This window comes from Pleurodeles waltl, chromosome 6, assembly GCF_031143425.1.
Source record: "Pleurodeles waltl isolate 20211129_DDA chromosome 6, aPleWal1.hap1.20221129, whole genome shotgun sequence".
Classification (NCBI taxonomy): Eukaryota; Metazoa; Chordata; class Amphibia; order Caudata; family Salamandridae; genus Pleurodeles; species Pleurodeles waltl.
In genome coordinates, this window is record NC_090445.1 from 873,183,317 (window position 1) to 873,200,979 (window position 17,663).

Genomic DNA, 17,663 nt, shown 5'->3' on the forward strand with positions numbered 1-17,663 from the left:
CCAGTTCCCCATAGGGATGCAGCACTGATATGTTTCAACCTGAATCTGAAAAAAAAAAATCTGTTCTTTCACAATACATGGGACCCATTGGCCTAAAATCCCAATTAACAAAAGGCAACGTCAGGAAAGCATATACTCAATGTAATGCCTGTTGTCTGTTTGTAATAACTTCTGGTCCAAGGTCTCACAAGGTGACCCCCAACTTTAAAGTGCCATTGCTGCTTTTAATACCTAAAGTGCATAGAAAGTGCTAATGCTTTCTTGATGTACAAATCATCATAATACACTGAAAAACATTTGCTACTAATCTTCCTCAAATGCATAAAACATGCTAATGCTTTCTTAAAGTGTAAATCAGCATAATGCACTGAAGAACAGTTATGAGTAATCTTCATCAATTTCCGTTGCAACGGAATACAACTGTCCCAAAATGCACACAGGGCATCACATCCCATTAGTCCAAACCACAAATTGTGCTAGTGCTTCCTCAGGTTGCAAATCAACCTGACACTATGGATGGTACTCACAATGAACACACATAAGATTCCTTCTCAACTACCTAACATCCTCCATCTTTACTATTCTCCAAGCTACTATATTTAGGAGGCATCACATTATAGTTGGTTAAAATACAACCAACCAGAATGAAATAGGTACTAGCACTTCCTTAAAGTACAAGTCAATATACCATTAATCAAAATTATTTCAAATAAAAATCATTTTATCTATTGGGGCATTGTGTAATATTTCCTGAATGGAGGGGAATGATCCACTAATGAGAAAATATCCCTAAAAACAAGTGCTTAGAAGGTTACAGCACATAATCTCATACAATCCATCACTTAATCATGTGGAAGCTGAACATCCTAATCTTGGGTTACAAGAAGTGGACATTCAATCATTCTCAAGGTATGAGTACAGAATCACAATCCAAGTGGGTGCCACCAATCAATGATAGAATCATGGGACAGATAACAAAAAGATTAAACAACTCTACAGATTGACATGCAATTCAGCACCAGTGTTATGTCCTCAAAGTACCTCTGTTCCTATTGTTATGATCTATCGGGATTCCTCCATTCTCAACTTCTTTTCCCTGTCTCTCCCCCAAGGTTGAGGTTTCACATGTTTAATCTCAAAATACTGGAAACCTGTTAGGGACAGGGCATGATATTCTTCAAAATGACTAGCCAACGAATAACTCTGATCAGCATTCCTGATAGTTTGAATTTGCTGTAGGATTCTAAATTTTAGTTTCTTAATTGTGCTGCCCACGTATAACTTATTGCGCTCACATTTTAATACATAAACGACATGGTCTGTGTTACAGGTTGTGCTGACTCATATTTTGATACTCTGATCTTCAACGCTTCATTCTTCCTTACAATTTAGCCCATATCTACAGGTTTTAAAGGTATCACACTTGATGAACCCCCATAGTATTACTCACTAACCAATTATCTGCTCCCATTTCTTTTTGGAGTCCAAAAGGCAACAAGTCAATATATCACCTAATGACCTGATTCTCTTAGAGGTTATTCGAGGAACAACATTTACAATATTTTTCAAGTGCTCAAGACATGCCAGTTCTTACACAAGATCTTCCTCGCACTGGGTTGGGCTACATTGAACTCCAAAAATATTTTTTTAATTCTCTCATCCTTCTTCAAATTATCCTTTTTCTGCGGTTACAATAATTCCTGTCTCTGTTTTGTAGTGATACTCTCCTTGGCACTTTCTAACACACTCTTAGGATAGCCCCGTTCAATAAATCATTTCACCATTTTCCCAATTTCCTTCGCACATTCCTCATCAGTGGAACAGATCCTTTTTGCTCTTATCATTTGACTATAGGGGATGCTCCACTTCAACACTCCTGGATGTCCACTATAGCATGTAGAATGGCATTGGTTGCCGTTGGCTTCCTATTGTATTTTACTAACCAGCTTGCCAACCAGAACATCCAATTCAACATCCAGGAACTCACAGTGAGCCTTACTATATATAAGTAAATCTATTGTTATACTCATTAGAATTCAAATTCTGTATGAGTTCCCATAATTCCAACTCACCCCCCTACCCCAAAATTACAATATCATCTATAAAACATGGCCATAGTACCACTTTGTCTATGAAACTATCATTTTCCTCAGCCCAGGCCAGCTCCTTCTCCCACCACCCCATGAATAAATTTGCATAGGTGAGGGGGATGGAGGTTCCCATTGCTGTACCCTGTAGCTGATGATAATACATCTTATCAAAACTGAACACATTATGGGAGAGACAGAATTCAAGCATCCTGATCATCATTTGGGTCAAAGTGCTCAATGGGCGTATCCCTAAGAAAGTAGTCTCAGGCCCATAGTCCCAATCCATGATTAATTGAAGAATAGAGGAACACCACGTCCATTGTCACCATAATGTAGTCTGACTTCCAGGAACCCCATCCAGTTTCCTTAAGAAGTAACCATAATCTAGCAAGTCAGATGATACACTTGTCACATATTGCTGTAAGAACAAGTCCAAATATCTTGAAGTGTTCAGAAGCAACCCCATGAAGTTTACCATGGGTCTTCCCAGTGGTGTTTCAATATTTTTGTGGATTTTTTAAAGAAAGTATAGTGTATCAATGTTCACTTTTTCCACACTTAAATATTGATACTCGTCCCAATCCATCAACTCTTTTGCTCATACCACATTTGAAATTTGGAGTGATATTTCTTCTCAATCTCAGCCATAGACAGGCGTAATGCTCTATGTCACTGAGCTGCTTCTCTGCCTCCGTTAAATGCATGCTCTTGTACATCAACACAGTGTTATCCCCTTTATCCAAGGGGTGTATAATAAGCAACAGATTGCTTATCTTGGCAAGAGGTTGGTCCTTCGATTACCATAATTCAATTTCTTCCTCGGGTCTTCTAAATCCTCCACAACCAACTCATGAAAAAGATCTATTCTGTTGCCTGGAGGCAGCCGAGGACAAAACTTGGACATAGGTTTGCACCCACTTTCCTCTGTTTCATCGGTATTAAAACTCATTTGCCTGAGGGTATTAATCTGTGATGCTTCTATTTGAGATACCAGTCCCATACTCTATTCTGGTTCCATTTGGGATCCTCCTCTTACAACTGTGGCAAAACCCTCATTAGGCTCAAGCTCCAATGACACCAAGGCTGTACTACCTGCAGGTGAAATATCAAAGGTCTCATGTGCTAGCTCTTGAATCTCCAATAGGTGTGCAACATCCAAAATTCTGAAGTTAGATGGTTTGGACCTAATATTGCCACAGGTATGCACACCCTTTGATTTCACTGAATAATACTTGTGCAATTTCAGTTTCCTTACACACTTACACAATTAAATCCTCATGTCTGTGAAGTTTGGTGCTGAGGTTGGGCAGAATGTTAACCCCAAATTAAATATCCTTTCTTGGTTTGGGAGTGAGCCTGATAGAACAGATGTTCACAACCAAGGTTTTTCCCTGATTACTGTCCATTGGAACCCTCACTTCGTTCTCCTGCCCTTGCCACATCCTCTTCCTCCTGCCCCTCCTCATCTACACCTTCTTTTTCTTTCACCCACTGAGTTCTGTTTCCTTGTTGCGTCATCATGTACAGGACTCAGGGACTCATTCCCCATGTCCTGGAAAAATAGCAAGTATCATATAGAGGGCAGAGTAAGGATACCTTGACGCTCTAGGCCTTATTGAGGTGTCCCAAGGGAAACCCTACGAATTGTTTTTTTTTAACAAAAATGTTTGGTACCGCAGTCATACCATGGGATAAATACAAAAAAGGGCAGGTCACTATTTTCTATTATTATCCCCCTTGTCTCGGTGAGGACCCAGAGGTTGGTACATTGTTTTTTAAATAAAAACATGGAGAGGGGTTCTTGCGTTAGCCCCCCACTCTGACCCAACCAATATTTGTGCTGGGGACTCCATCCCATAGGGCCCAATGGAAGTCTGTGTTATTTATTTATTTTTTGAAAATAAATCTTTTAGGGTGGAGGACATGCAGGCACCTCCCCCTGGAGACCGTGCCCGTGAGAGTATGGGTGAGGAACAATACAATGCTCCCAGTCTACCTCTCTTCCAATACACTTGTGGGCAGGAAACACTGGATTGCTCCCGCCCAGCAGGAGCAGAAAGAACAGCTGTTCCTGCTGGGCAGGCGCACAAACAAGTGTGGTTGCTTCCATCTGCACCCAAGGATGGATGCTGGCTGTGGATCCACGTGAGCCACTGGGGCTGCAGGCCTCGCACAGCACTCCTATCAGGAGGCAATGTCATGGACCAGGGCACCCACCTCAAAAAATAAATCATGACTGACTCCTGCTGGCACCCACAATAGGTTAGGTTGGGGAGCTTGTAGGCTGTGGGGTATTAGGCCTTCCCCTTGTACTCCAACAAAAACAATTTGTTGTGGGTGCCTGGGGTGGGACCTGAACACCCACCAATAAAAAAAGAAAATGAAAAAAGGGGAGCCGACTCCCGCGCACCACAAAGGATGCTGTCCAGGAAGCTGGTGGGGCCCGAATGGCTTTTGGCCTTCACCCGTGGCCCCCAACATTATGGTGAGGTATAAGTGCCCAAGGTGGGATGAGGGCTCAGAGAATTTAGAATATAAAAAAAAAAAACACACTTGTGGTGCGAGGTCGCATAGGGGGACAAAAGTGGCTTAGCTGCTCATAAAATATTCACTGCTCTAGAAAGCAGTACCCAAAAAATGCCCTGCGAGGGTTTTATTTTTCAACTTTTTATTTGTTGTGGTGCCTGAAGGAGGGGCAATGGCAGTACAAATGATTTACTTGTTGTGTGGGGATGAAGGGAGTCAGCAGCCCAACCAAAATATATTTTGAGAAAGCTTTCAGTAAGTCTCCTGGGTTACTAAGTACATGCTTGAGGAGAGCTTGTTATCATATGTAAACCACTCTGCTGAAGCTGTGCTCTTTACCTAGAATGTGCGAAACCTTGTGGTTGATCTTATGACTGCATTATGTGTTATGAAGAGAATTAAAGAAAGACCCAAACATGTTTATGGTTGTTTTCATTAAAAAAGCTTTATTTAAAACAATTATATGATAATTACTAATACTGAACATTGCCATGTGTGTATCAATAATGAATGCATTTGATTACAATTATTGGCCCTCAGAGGGCCCTCAACACCTCTAGAGGGCCCTTATTCTACTTGAGGCCAGTGCATATCTGTTCGATTTGGGAGGCTCAGGGGCCCCTTCGGTTACATACAAGGACGTGACGTCCATGCGTAACATCATAACCATGTTGTGCTGACTATGTTATTGGGTAAACGTAGAGTTGCCATCTTCTGGGTATATGGTACACCCCAAGAATAGACAGCTGGTTGACGGAACTATCGATATGTGACCATTCTGGAACGTATGTTTTTCTGCTTCCCAGAGCTGCCCACCTCAAAGATATTTGGAGCTGTTTAAGATCGTACCTCGCTGAAAATGGTGCTGTAACTTATTTGTGCTGTTATAGATGCGAATAGTATCCACCTTTTCGCATGCATTATGAACACAGACCTCTACTGCTTCTTGTGCTGCTTTTAATGTGCCCAAGTTTCCCAATATAATTGCTGAAAGGCCTGAAACATGTTTTTGGGTTGTTATCTGTAAGTTTACCTGATGGACTGAACTGCAATGCATGCTTTTTTGATTTATGATGTGTTGACTTATTATAAAATGAAAATAAAGTTTTTCAACATTTTTCAAAAAAGGACGACAGGGTATGTGGCGTGCATCAAAGCTGCAGCAACCATGAAGAATGACACAATAAACCTCAGTGCTCAGACAGGGAGTGCTTTTCGGGTCACCACTAAGCACACCGGCACTTTTAGGCGAGGGATACACTGGGTTTCAAGGAAGTTATGTCTGTCCTTCTGGACACGTTGTGCTGTTTGAGGCTTTCACACTGGCAAAGCCAACAGGATGGGAGTCCACAGAGCTTCAGCTGGCCTTTCCGACTTGTACTGTCTAATAGGAAATGGGTATGAACCCCATATTCTGGAAGGGGAAGCTGAATCAGCGGCAAGATGGATGTAGTACTATTTTTTAAAGAGACTGTCAATAAACTGGAGGGAAAGTCCTGTTTATATTTCCAAGTCCTGACAGTTGAGGAGCAGCCCCCTCTCAATTACAGATATGGAGCCTGTACATATTTTTTTAGTCCTAAAGTTCAACCAAACTGCTTGGACCAGAGCTTCCCTCACTAGACGCTATGTAGGAAACAAACCCCTTGAGCCCTCTTCCCTGAATGCATTGTGGGAGCAGTTGCCAATGCAATGATTGCCAGTTTTTACTTCATGGGACCTGCCCTGGCAGGAGCTTGGGTACTTCCCCTAGACAAATCCTGAAAAAAAAAAAAGAAGAGGAAAATGAAAGATGGTGAGGGTGGCGTTGCTGTATTCCTTTCTCTTGCAAATTCCATGCTTACAAACACATAGACCTTAGCGATTAGCTAAGAGTGACCGTGATGTTCCGTTTACCACCAGTGATCATTACCTATCTCCTATGTGGACATGTTGCAATGTTCATGCAAATATTTTGAACACTCAAAGAATAGTTAGCACAAAGGGGCTTCACTTTTTCTCAAGCCATTTGACTTGACTTACAGAGGAAGGCAAGAGGCATCACCTCACCATGCAGCTACTGGAACCCATAAAGGCCTGTGCAGTGTCGTTTGTGGGGTGGGGGATTAAGATAAATATATGGGGTTGAATTGAGGGTATTCCCTTTTCAAGGCAAACTTTGAGATATTCTTGAAGAGAATAACATTTGCAGCTTGGAGATCCCTCGGGACCAGAAGCCCACATATTGTTGCCAATGAAGACAATAATTTATAGGGAACAAAAGAAAAATTTGGCAGGGATAGCAGAGCTCAACCAATGGTCAGAGGCTGTTGTACTTGCAGTGGGCATTATATGATCATGTATGCTGAGGAGAATTTGATGGCCAAGTTCTGAATTAATGGCAGTCTAAGTGCACTCTGTTGGTGTAATCTAGCTGGGATAGAAGATATTCCATAGGGGCATAAACTCTTTCAGGGAAATGTGTTGGAAACTGTGGTGTGACAACCCCTTTTGTCAAGAAGAAGTGATCACTGGGAAGCATGGGGTAGCACTGTAGCAGTTTCTGCATTTAAGAATCTGAATTTTTGAAGAGTGAAGATTTAGGTGGTTGGGTGTCACCCTCTGCTCAACTGGTAAGAGGAAGAAGCTTAATGCATCAGAGTCTAGGGTCATAAGAATTTTCCAATTAAGGATGATCTCAGTGCCATCAGCATAATTGTGGAAGGTGATACTGAAGATTGTTATGATGTCCAGGAAGTTGGTGATGTATGCATTGAGATGAAGCTTTTCTGAATGCGACATTTAGAGAGGAAATGGTAAAACAATAACTTATTTTATTTGAGCCATTGTTGGGATACACTACAAGATTCAGTTCAGTACTGGACCTTGTATTCTGCGATCACTTGGCCTCTTTTAGTAAGGTGGGGTGATGGTATTGTATGAAAGGCCCAGGTGACCTCCAGGAGGTTGACGATTTTGTTCTCGTTGAGAGTAGACTCCTGATATGAGCAATAGAGAGTCTGAGGGAGATAGTCTGGAATAAAATAATTTGAAATGAACGTTAGAAACAAGTGCCAATTAGAAACAGGAACAGAGTGAAGTTTCCAAAGAGAACTGTGTGATACAATAGGAATGTGGTGTGTAATAAGTGGCCCCAGAAAAAAAGATGAGAGGAAATGAGATGAGTGAGTGTGCAGACAAACTTGAAAACAGATGCGGTCAAATGCAAAGTTATCTGAGTACGTGGCTTTTCTCCCTAATCATGCATTTTTTATGCCTCTGGATTATTTTGGCTTCAACATGTTTTTAACTGGATGAGTTGTGTTCTCACTGATGACCTAAGGGTGTTATTCTTTGCACATTTTCATAGCACTGACTTTTGGTACTCAGTGGGAGTGCATGGCTTTCCCTTCTCTCTCTCTCCACATTGCCTCTTTGCATCACTTTCTGTCAAGAAACACATAGGTTGGACCATTCTGGTAAGGACTGTTATTTCTGTGTTGTTAGGTTATCTTAATTTGAGCTATTAGACATCCTTCATTGAGGAAAGAGGGGCATGCATTGCTTCGGTGCCAGGAAAGAAGACACACCGGTTGGGAGAGAGGCCTGTGCACGGACAGAACAGCATCAGAAGACCAGAGCAAACAGTATTGTTTCTAGTGACATGCTCCTGTAATCTCTAGAATGGCAAGATAAAGGCCACTGACTTGTAATCCAGGTAACATTTAGCAGTCAACTCTATGAAAGGGGAGTTTCCTTAAAAGGCGTACCTGCCATATCCCAACATTATACTATTGAAAGTGCAAACACACTGAACCCACTCAGTTCTAGGGAGAATTATTCTTTGGTAACATGTATCGTTTATTTCTGTTGAGAAGGGGAGCCAAGAATTCTTGAATGGGACATCTCAGATGTTTGGATCATTCTGATGATTCCCTTTGGAGATATCCTCATTTCTGATACTTAGGGTATCATGCTGAATGTGTTCACGGTTGTCTTATTATCCATCTAAGATATAATTATTCTGCTTATCTGGTGGACGGCAACGAGCAGACAGCAGCATTTATTGTTGGAGACTTGTAAATATTTAAGTAATATCACTGTTTGAGACATTTGCTGAACTTTCTAGTAAAGTAATGTGAAGCACATCTGCTCCTGAACCATGTAGTATTACTTCTTCTTACTATCATTATAAAGTGTGAAAGGTAAGTTAATTTCAAAATGTAGTTACACATTTAAATAGCTATTTAGTTAACAGCCATAGATAATCTAATTTCAATTGCACTATGCCTAACCCTTATAGAATAAAAATGCTAGCCACAAACAGGGAACATTAGCCGAAGGTAGATTCCAAGAAGATCAGATGTGTATATATTGTGTAACGTGCAGATTTAAAGCACTGTGTACCTTACATAGGGTCCTCTTGTTTTTTCATTGCAATCTTGCTGGTAAGATGGACTTTCTAATTCATAAATAACTCGTGACCAGCTGATGTTTCCTTCCCCTTTAACCAGTGTACAGTCTCTCCTACTTTTACCGCCTTCCCTATCAGCTCATGCAATTCTAGTTCATGTCACACCTGCTCTCTTCCTTCCCCATACATGCCACCCTGTCTACTGTATTTCTCTGTAATCCCTGAATTCCCCTCCCCACCTCAATTATATCAAAATCAACAGACCCATTTGGAATCCAGATATCTTCACCACAGGATAATTTCTACAATCAACAAACTCACTGATGTCGAAAACTGACATTCATGGTTAAGTTTCACCTTACTCCAGCTCTCCAGTTGCTCCATTCCCCCACCATGCTTGCCCTCTTTTGATCCTCCTGTCATTTCTAATCTTGCACCCTCCAGGCTTGGCCTGCCAGTATTAGCTTTGCAAATGCCTGTTGAATTGCGGTGCAAACATTACCAGATCCAACAGCAGTGGGCAGCCACCTTGGATCTGAATATCAATGAGTATTTTCTTAAACAATTTCAAGATAGCTGCACATCACATCTTCAAGCCACAGGATGGTCAATCTGTAAGCATCCAAAATAACATGGCAAAACACCCACTGCTTTTTTTCACTTTGCTGGTGTAGTAGCTTTTTTCTTTAAAAGAAAAGTGTATATATGTAAATACCATGTGAAAATAATTTTTGAAAATGAATGGTTTTAATGATGCAGGGAATCGTAAACGATGAATTAATTAAGTTGCACTTGAAACAAATTCATGAAGTAATTTGGAAGTATGAATAATGCTGTAAAATAACACCATTTGTTTTAAAATATATGCAGTTTTTGATGTCCTGCTCATTTCCCTCTCCCAATCAGTGCCCTGCTGCAAGACAGTTTCTCTTCTCATTTCTGTGGAACAAAAGGTGAATGACATCAAAGATTCAGCACGTATTGTGAATGAAGCTTCCATCGTGTACCCAAAGTATCATAGCGCAGCATTCAAGCACTTCCGGGAGGTGGCAGTTTGGCTTGAATCTCGTCACGTTCAGTCGTTCTTAACACTTTTCCCTGCCAGTGCTGATTCTTTTGACTTCACAGGTAAAGTATTAAAGGACATATGTACTGTAAGGATTAAGTCTGATGTGTCTGTAGGCATCTCTTTAGCAAGTAAAGACTGAAGGTGGAGAAGTGTGGCTCAATGGTTAGAGCAGCAGACCCTGATGCAGAAATCTGGCTCGGGACCAGGGTTCAATTCCTGCCTCGGTGGGTCTTGGACTCAATTTCCTTGGACCTGATAATTCTCACATCAGTGCTTAATCTAATTCATGGGTAACTCTGGGCAATAGCTTGCTTAATCTCCACAACGGCCCCAACAGTGCTGGGATGCCTGGCTTCACCTTGGAGGTTACCCAGGAGTGGGCACCTCACAGGGAAAAGCCAGGAAGGGTTCCACAGTGGTATGCGTACAATGCTTTGAGACCCTAACAGGTGAGTAGTGTGCTGTACGAAGTTTACAGTTTACTGATGTTTCTTTCTGAAGACTTGATGAGTTGTGTAGTGTGTCTTTAAGTATCCCTAGGGTTGATGTGGCACTCAAAGAGAGCGTTTGTGGTCTAATGCAAGATTTCCAAGTTCTGGGGCATAGGAGTTCTAGTGCCACGAATATACCACTTAGACATGCAGGCCTAAGCTAATACAGTTCATGCAGGTGATTTCCTATGAAACATCCTGCTGAGGAAAGCCTCCCGTGAACCATTGAACATGATGTTAACTCAAAAAACGGAGAGAAACATCACCTATTGCATTTAGTACCGTTTAATGGCCTTGAAACCTTGAAAGATAATGTTGGATGCCATTAACTTTAATAGAAAATGGATTAACCAGCTGATCAGACCTTTATAGTTTTGGCTGGAGGATGAGTGCGCTCGTTTTCTAGGACTATGTTGTATCATATTCATAGCTTCCGCGCTCAAGTTACTTAAGGCCAATTACAAATAATGCATATCAAAAATGTTATTTACGTCTGCCATACCACCTTTCACGATTTTTTTAAATAATTTTTTTGTTTTACAGTTGGCTTTAAATCTGATCTTTTGACTCAAATTGACAGGTGTTCTCCCTCTTTCTGCCATACGGGCAGTATTTGTGCCCATTCTATGGCCATGTTTGAGGCTACAAGGATATTGGTTGAGGTGCAAATGTTTTCCCAGTCCCAGATGTCCACAGACTGTTAATATTCATTATGAGCATCTCTAGAGAAGGAGTCCATGCTATACCTGGGCATGTTGGCGTGGCTCAGTAACAGAGTATCTCTGAACATTGAAAGACTACTTCCCTTTGGAAACCAGTGAGCTTCTTATATGTTTTTGCCTTGCATCTTGATTTCTTCTGAGTTTCTGATTCCCTTTGTTCAGGTGGATGCATGTACAGTATTTTGGAGATGCCATTTTCGTGTTCTTCTAAAGCTCCAGAGTTTGTGTACATATTTGTGAGTTCTGCTGTGAACCTTACAGTTATATGAATTAAGTACACACTATGAGGTGGTTTTACGTGAATGGTGGTAGTCATGTTATGGATTCATAGAAACCGAGCCCAGCTTTGGAGGTTCATCAGATCTCTGTAGCTAATGCAATATTGTGCTTTCCATCTGAATATCTTTGATTTGTGTACTGTGTTTTCTGTTTTGATACCTTCAGAGATTTTCTTGGTATTGGTGGTTTTATTTTATTCCTTTGTACGAAAGTTACCCATGAGGGTCCGAGCCCCGGTCACTTTGGGGGAACCTGTAATGGGCTTCCAGACACTTTGGGCCATATTTATACTTTTTGACGCAAAACTGCGCCATCGCAGTTTTGCGTCAAAAAAATTTGCGCCGTCTAACGCCATTTGGATGCGCCATTCGGGCGTCAAATTTATACTTTGACGTACGGCGGCGCAACCAACAGGTGGGAGTCATTATTTCGTGACGCAAACAGCGTCGGTCTGTCGTAAGGTAAACCCACGTAAAAGTGACGCAAATCACTGTGGGTCGATTTACGACAGCGCAATCGTGAATACGCCGTTTTTTTTCACGCTATTGCGTGACATTTTTGCGCGAAAACTGCACTGACAGGAGAGGAGACCCAAAATGGATCCCAGATGCCCCAACAGACCCCAGGAGGATGAGAGCAGACCAGGACCCAGCCAGGAGGAAGCACACAGGAACCAGGACATGTTAAAGAAAAAAAGAAAGTGTCGCTTCAGTGCAGAGGAGCAGGAAATCCTGGTGAAAGAGGTGACGGAACACCAGCACCAACTTTTCATATCCTCAAAATTGCCACTCAGTAGGAGAGAGGCCATCTGGAAAGAAATTGTGGACAAGATAAACAGTGTGGCTGAAGAACGCCGGACAGTCACCGAGTGTAAGAAACGCTGGCATGACTGTAAACGTAGGACCAAAGAGAAAATGGCCAGGAACAGGAAGGCAGCAATGCAGACTGGAGGGGGGAGTCCAGCACAACAGGAGGCTCTGGACCACATGGAGGAGATGGTCGCAGCCGTCATCCCAGAGGAGATCGTCACAGGGATACAAGGACTGGACAGCGCAGACTACCACGACACTACGCACATGCAGGGTAAGTCGCATGGGGAATTACAATGCAATAATGGGGACTGTAAGCAGGGGGGGGATACCTACTACACAATGCATGTAACTTAGCACATATATGAAGTGGCATGGGGAAAGGGGCACGGCAGGGGGGAATGGCCAGTACTGACCATAGCCGGGCCACGACAAAATACTGCCACCACTACAGTCCCATGGGGACATCCTGTAATTACAACAAGAGAGCCAAGGGAAACCAGTGACAGGTGGGAAGGACACTACCCTGAATCCACATCCAGGCACTTGTTTTGCACAAACTATTCCCCATCAACTAGGTCCCTACCTGTAATGCAGTAGCAAATACAACAACTGCAACTTAACTGCCACCACAGTTGACAATAACACCTCTCATCTCTGGGCAGCTATAGTACCAAATGGCAGGAACCCCACCCTGGAACATACATTCCTAAATTAGGGGGTGAGGATGACATCTGCAACTACTCCTAGAAATAAGACAAAGCTACCAGTACACTTAAATGCCGAATGTCCATAACTGACACATACATAAGCCTAAGTAAACAGCAATAGGAGCCACACAGCACTAACGACACACACATGCTGCATACATCAGGGTCCCTCACGTGCCTGCCTAACAATGCTACATCACAAATGTCATACTGCTCAGACAACAACATTGACGAGGGGACACAGGCAACTGGTCAATGAAACACATCTGCACAGTCTAACCAAAAAATAGGACATCCATACGATAAACAAGCCAATCCAGTAAGACACACGAGACCCCATCAGATACAAACATCAACAATGTTGACATCCATACCACATCCTAACATTGACATACATAGGTCATGCCACCTAACATGTACAGATCATGCAATGTGAATAAAAAGTGTATGGTGCAGGGCCTGTGAGGCAAGTGTGCTGGCAGGGCAGTCACAACACCCACAGTCAGTCAAAGTGTAGCGTGGCAAGTGAAACGTATACTTTGCGCAATAGCCTCAGGCTGGAGGCCTTTGTGCATCTTACCCTGAATGTACTTATACTCATTTGCTCACATCTAAGTGCCTCAGAGCACTTTGCACTAAATGAATCTCATTGCCCTTCCTATCAGTTAATGTAGCAAATAGTCAGTCCTGAGGTGTTGGCAATTAGTCAAATCACCCTGTTTTGCCTACTTCTGCACTGGAGTTTGCCAGAACATATTCACTCTGTGCCCCAGTCAAGGATACCGTCTGGTTCGTTGATGATAGATGTGGTAGGGGTTAAGGTTTGCCATTCCTGCGTAGGGAAACTTTGTCATCACCATGACATATGTCTTTTAAATTCACTTCCTCGTCCCAAGACACGCATGGGGGAGTTTACAAACCGAAAATCACATCTAGATGCTGCCTGCCTTGCTGCTGATGCACAACCAGATCCCAGCCCATTCCTCTGATATGAGGGATGATGTCTCCCCTGTGATTCAGACAGCCAAGCTCCAAACTTAACATGCAGTGCTATATATAGAACAAGCAGAGGGAGAGTAGAAACTGTTAGGCACCATGATAGCTGTGTACCAATGTATTACTTTCCTGCAGACTATTTCAGTTCTAACTGTGTGTATTGTTTTGGTTATTGGGGCTCACACCGAAATTCCTACAAGTCAGTTGTACACTGAAACTTCATATCCAACAAATACTGTCTGTGTCATTTGTGTATGGGAACATACCGGAAAAGATAGAAATGTGTAGGACCTGAGTGACCACCACTTCCCTGAGAAGTCCCAAAGATGTCATGGGCTTGGACTTCTAAACATTCCTCTGTTGTGGGAGACCAGAGGCACTGCTAGTCTGTCTGAGCTAAATACAATATCTGGGTGACAGAGTTATTTACAAGTGGGTCAAACTTAGTCCCCCACACCATTAGCTATCCTGCTGCCTAGAAAGCCAAGAATCACATGTAGGATAATGAGAGCCCACCCAAACAAATGTCCCTCCATAACAATAGTGAAACACCGAGAGAGGAGTAGGACAAAAAAATGCATATTCCAAAATAATTACAAATCAACACCTAGAGATGTCCTGGCAGGCATGTCTGATAGCTCCATCTCATATATGTGACACACAGGTGGGCCATAGGCCTACAACAATGCCCTATGACAGACAGCAGATACCAAGACAAAATCAGAGTACAAAGTAAAGGCATCCAAAGGCTTGTATCTTAGTGCTAAATGATCTCAACACAGACACACTAATTGTACCCTGTTTCTTTGCAGAGGAACACGGATCTCCTGCCAATATGCCTGTCCATGAGTTCCCTGATGACATGGATGACGAGAACATCAACCTCACACAAGAGACCATTGACATGGTCCTCGAAAGCCTCCAAACCCCCCCTTCAGTAACAAGGAGGAGCCAAGATGAAGCAGCCACCACAGTAGAACCACCCGCCACCCCAATTGTAAGACCTGCCAGCTCCAACACAGCTGAGGACTCTGACGACACTGGCACCAGCTTCGAAAGAACAGTCGTTGGGGTCCAGCGGGAGCTGGCCAAGGAGGTGCGGGTGGGGATGCAAACTATGGCAGCCAGCCTTGAGGGAGTGCGTTCGTGCATGCTGTCAACTGCTGATCAGGCAGCTGCAATGCAAGCCAGAACATCGCTGTTGGAGGAACTTTTAGTAACACAGAAGGCAATCTGCACAGCTGTCATACAGTTGACCAAACAACTCCAACAGCAAGCCAGTCAGCGTGTGCACGAATGCAACATCGAACCCCTCAGGGCAGACCTGGCTGCCTACCATCGGGATGTGGCTGCCATTCTGAAAAACCAGCACGCTCTCCTTGCTGCAGTACTGCCCTTCATAACTGGACAGGGATCAGCCCCCGGGATGTCTGCCTCCATGTCTTCTGACACTGAGGTGTGTGTTGCCCCTTCAAAACCAACAACAACAAGGACACACCAGGCAACACACACATCAGAAGAAGAAGACATGGAACAGAAAACATTCACACGCAAGAGTACCCGGAAGCCCTAGTCCCTGCACCATGCCCCACTCTGACCAAGGTCCTACGTTTTGACACATGCCAGCCTCACTCCAACTACCCTCAATGACTGTTCGGCAATCTACTGTTTAACTTGTCCACATTGGCTGTAAATGTTTCTCTCCTACCATTTGGCAATTCCTGTTCCTCTGCACCGTCTGTGACATCACCCCAGCATGTCAGGAGCATCATCCACACCCTGTAAATAGGATCACCATTTAAGAATGCACCAGAACGGACTCACCTAACATTGTTAATGGACTTTTTGCACTACTCCACCTAAAAATAAATATCACTTGCACACCAATTGTGTCTCTGTGTCATTTCACACTTCAACTGTGCAGTACATAACTCCAAAGTGGCTGTGTGGCAACCATGTTGATTCTCTAGACTACTGTCCTGATTTCATGTCTACTGAAACATCTGTGCAGTGGCCAGGATTGCTTTACTAGACTGAGGAAAATAACTGATGTAGGGACTAAGCACACACAATCATGCTGTGTTGGACAGAATGAGGCCCCATCCATAGCTATTCTAGACAACTAATGGTGGATGAGAAATGTAGGCACCTTGCGATACTAACACAATACATTATGCTGTAAAATGAAAGGAATGTTAACCAAATTACACTGCATGAATCACCCTTACAGCGTATACTACCATGAAGGAAAGTCATGCTCAAGCAGTACACACATGATGTAGGTCAGCAATGACAGCAACAAGACAAGAGTGTGAACAAATACTCATCTACAAAGCTCTCCCTGAACTTCACAATGCTGTCCGACCTATCTATTTACCTACAAAATCAACTCTGGAAGCACTCTTTGTGAAGTAGGATACATACCAACCCCAAATCTTGATGATCTATGCACACTACCAATGGTGGCTCTCCCACACGGTGGATACTTACCAAGTTAGCACACGGGTAGCTGGCATGTTAAACCTCAATAGCCTGGGGATAGCGAGCATAGGACACAAATGTCATACTAAAACTTTCTGCTACACTGATGTCAAGGCCATGAAAAGGTAGCACCTAACGCATCTGGTAAAGGGTTAACAAATTTTTTATTTCCATTAAGTAAGAAAAGAGGCAACTAAGGGAAAGATAAACCTACACTAATCTAACCTGACTACTACTAACCCACAACTGTCCCTAACTAACCTAAGCTAAACTTACTCTACACATGTAACGAAACGATCTAAACATCAACCCCCCACCCACCATTATGAGACAAGACACATGCAGGACAACACTTACTAACCTACACACATACTATACTATCCTAAACAAACATATATTTTTTTGTATTTTGTTTTTTTTTATATTGTTCTTTTTTTTATTTTTTTTTATCAAACAGGAATCCCAACATTGCCCCCCACCCACCCACCCACACAAAAATATTAGATAGAAAGTATAAGGACCCCCCACCCTCTTACCTAACACTAACTTAGCTAATTACCTATACTTATCCTACAACTAACCCCCCAAACCCAACTAACAGTATGAAAGAGGAAAGAGGGGAGAGGGGAGGGGTAAAAGTTCAGGAGGGCAAAATAACTAAGGATTTGCCCTCTGAAGTGTGCGCCGGATGGAGCGCACCTTCTTTTTGACCTCGCCATGTCCTCCGTCAGGTTGTCAACCTTTTGAATTAACCTGTCCAGTTTCCTAGACAATGCGTTGAAGGCTGCAGGGTCAATTGGAGGGTCACTGCTGGTCTGCGTGCCGGTGGAGGTGGAGATTGTTGCTGGAGTGGAGTGGCCACGGGACAGCCCTGCTCCCAACACACGGCTGGGTCCAGGTCTTGAGGAAGATGGCTGGTCCGTCGCTGGGTCCCCTTGGGCAGACCTGGTGGTTGTAGGTGGCACCGTTGGTGGAGCCTGTGGTGTGGCATACCACGCCCCGGAGGCCCGTTCCGAATTGTATCTGCGGGCCATCCTCCGATACCCACACTGCACCTGCAGGATGTGCCTGTACCTCATTGCACGGCGCTCAAACTG

At 43.2% G+C, this 17,663-nt stretch overlaps 1 protein-coding gene across 1 annotated transcript; it reads left to right on the forward strand.

The window, feature by feature from the left end:
- Positions 1–12,533: 12,533 nt before the first annotated feature.
- LOC138302057 (uncharacterized) lies at positions 12,534–15,722 on the forward strand. The gene is made up of 2 exons (XM_069242453.1): positions 12,534–12,653; positions 14,898–15,722. Exons 1-2 carry the CDS (start codon positions 12,557–12,559, stop codon positions 15,656–15,658), a joined length of 858 nt encoding a protein of 285 aa, XP_069098554.1. The 5' UTR covers positions 12,534–12,556; the 3' UTR covers positions 15,659–15,722.
- The last annotated feature ends 1,941 nt before the right edge of the window (positions 15,723–17,663 follow it).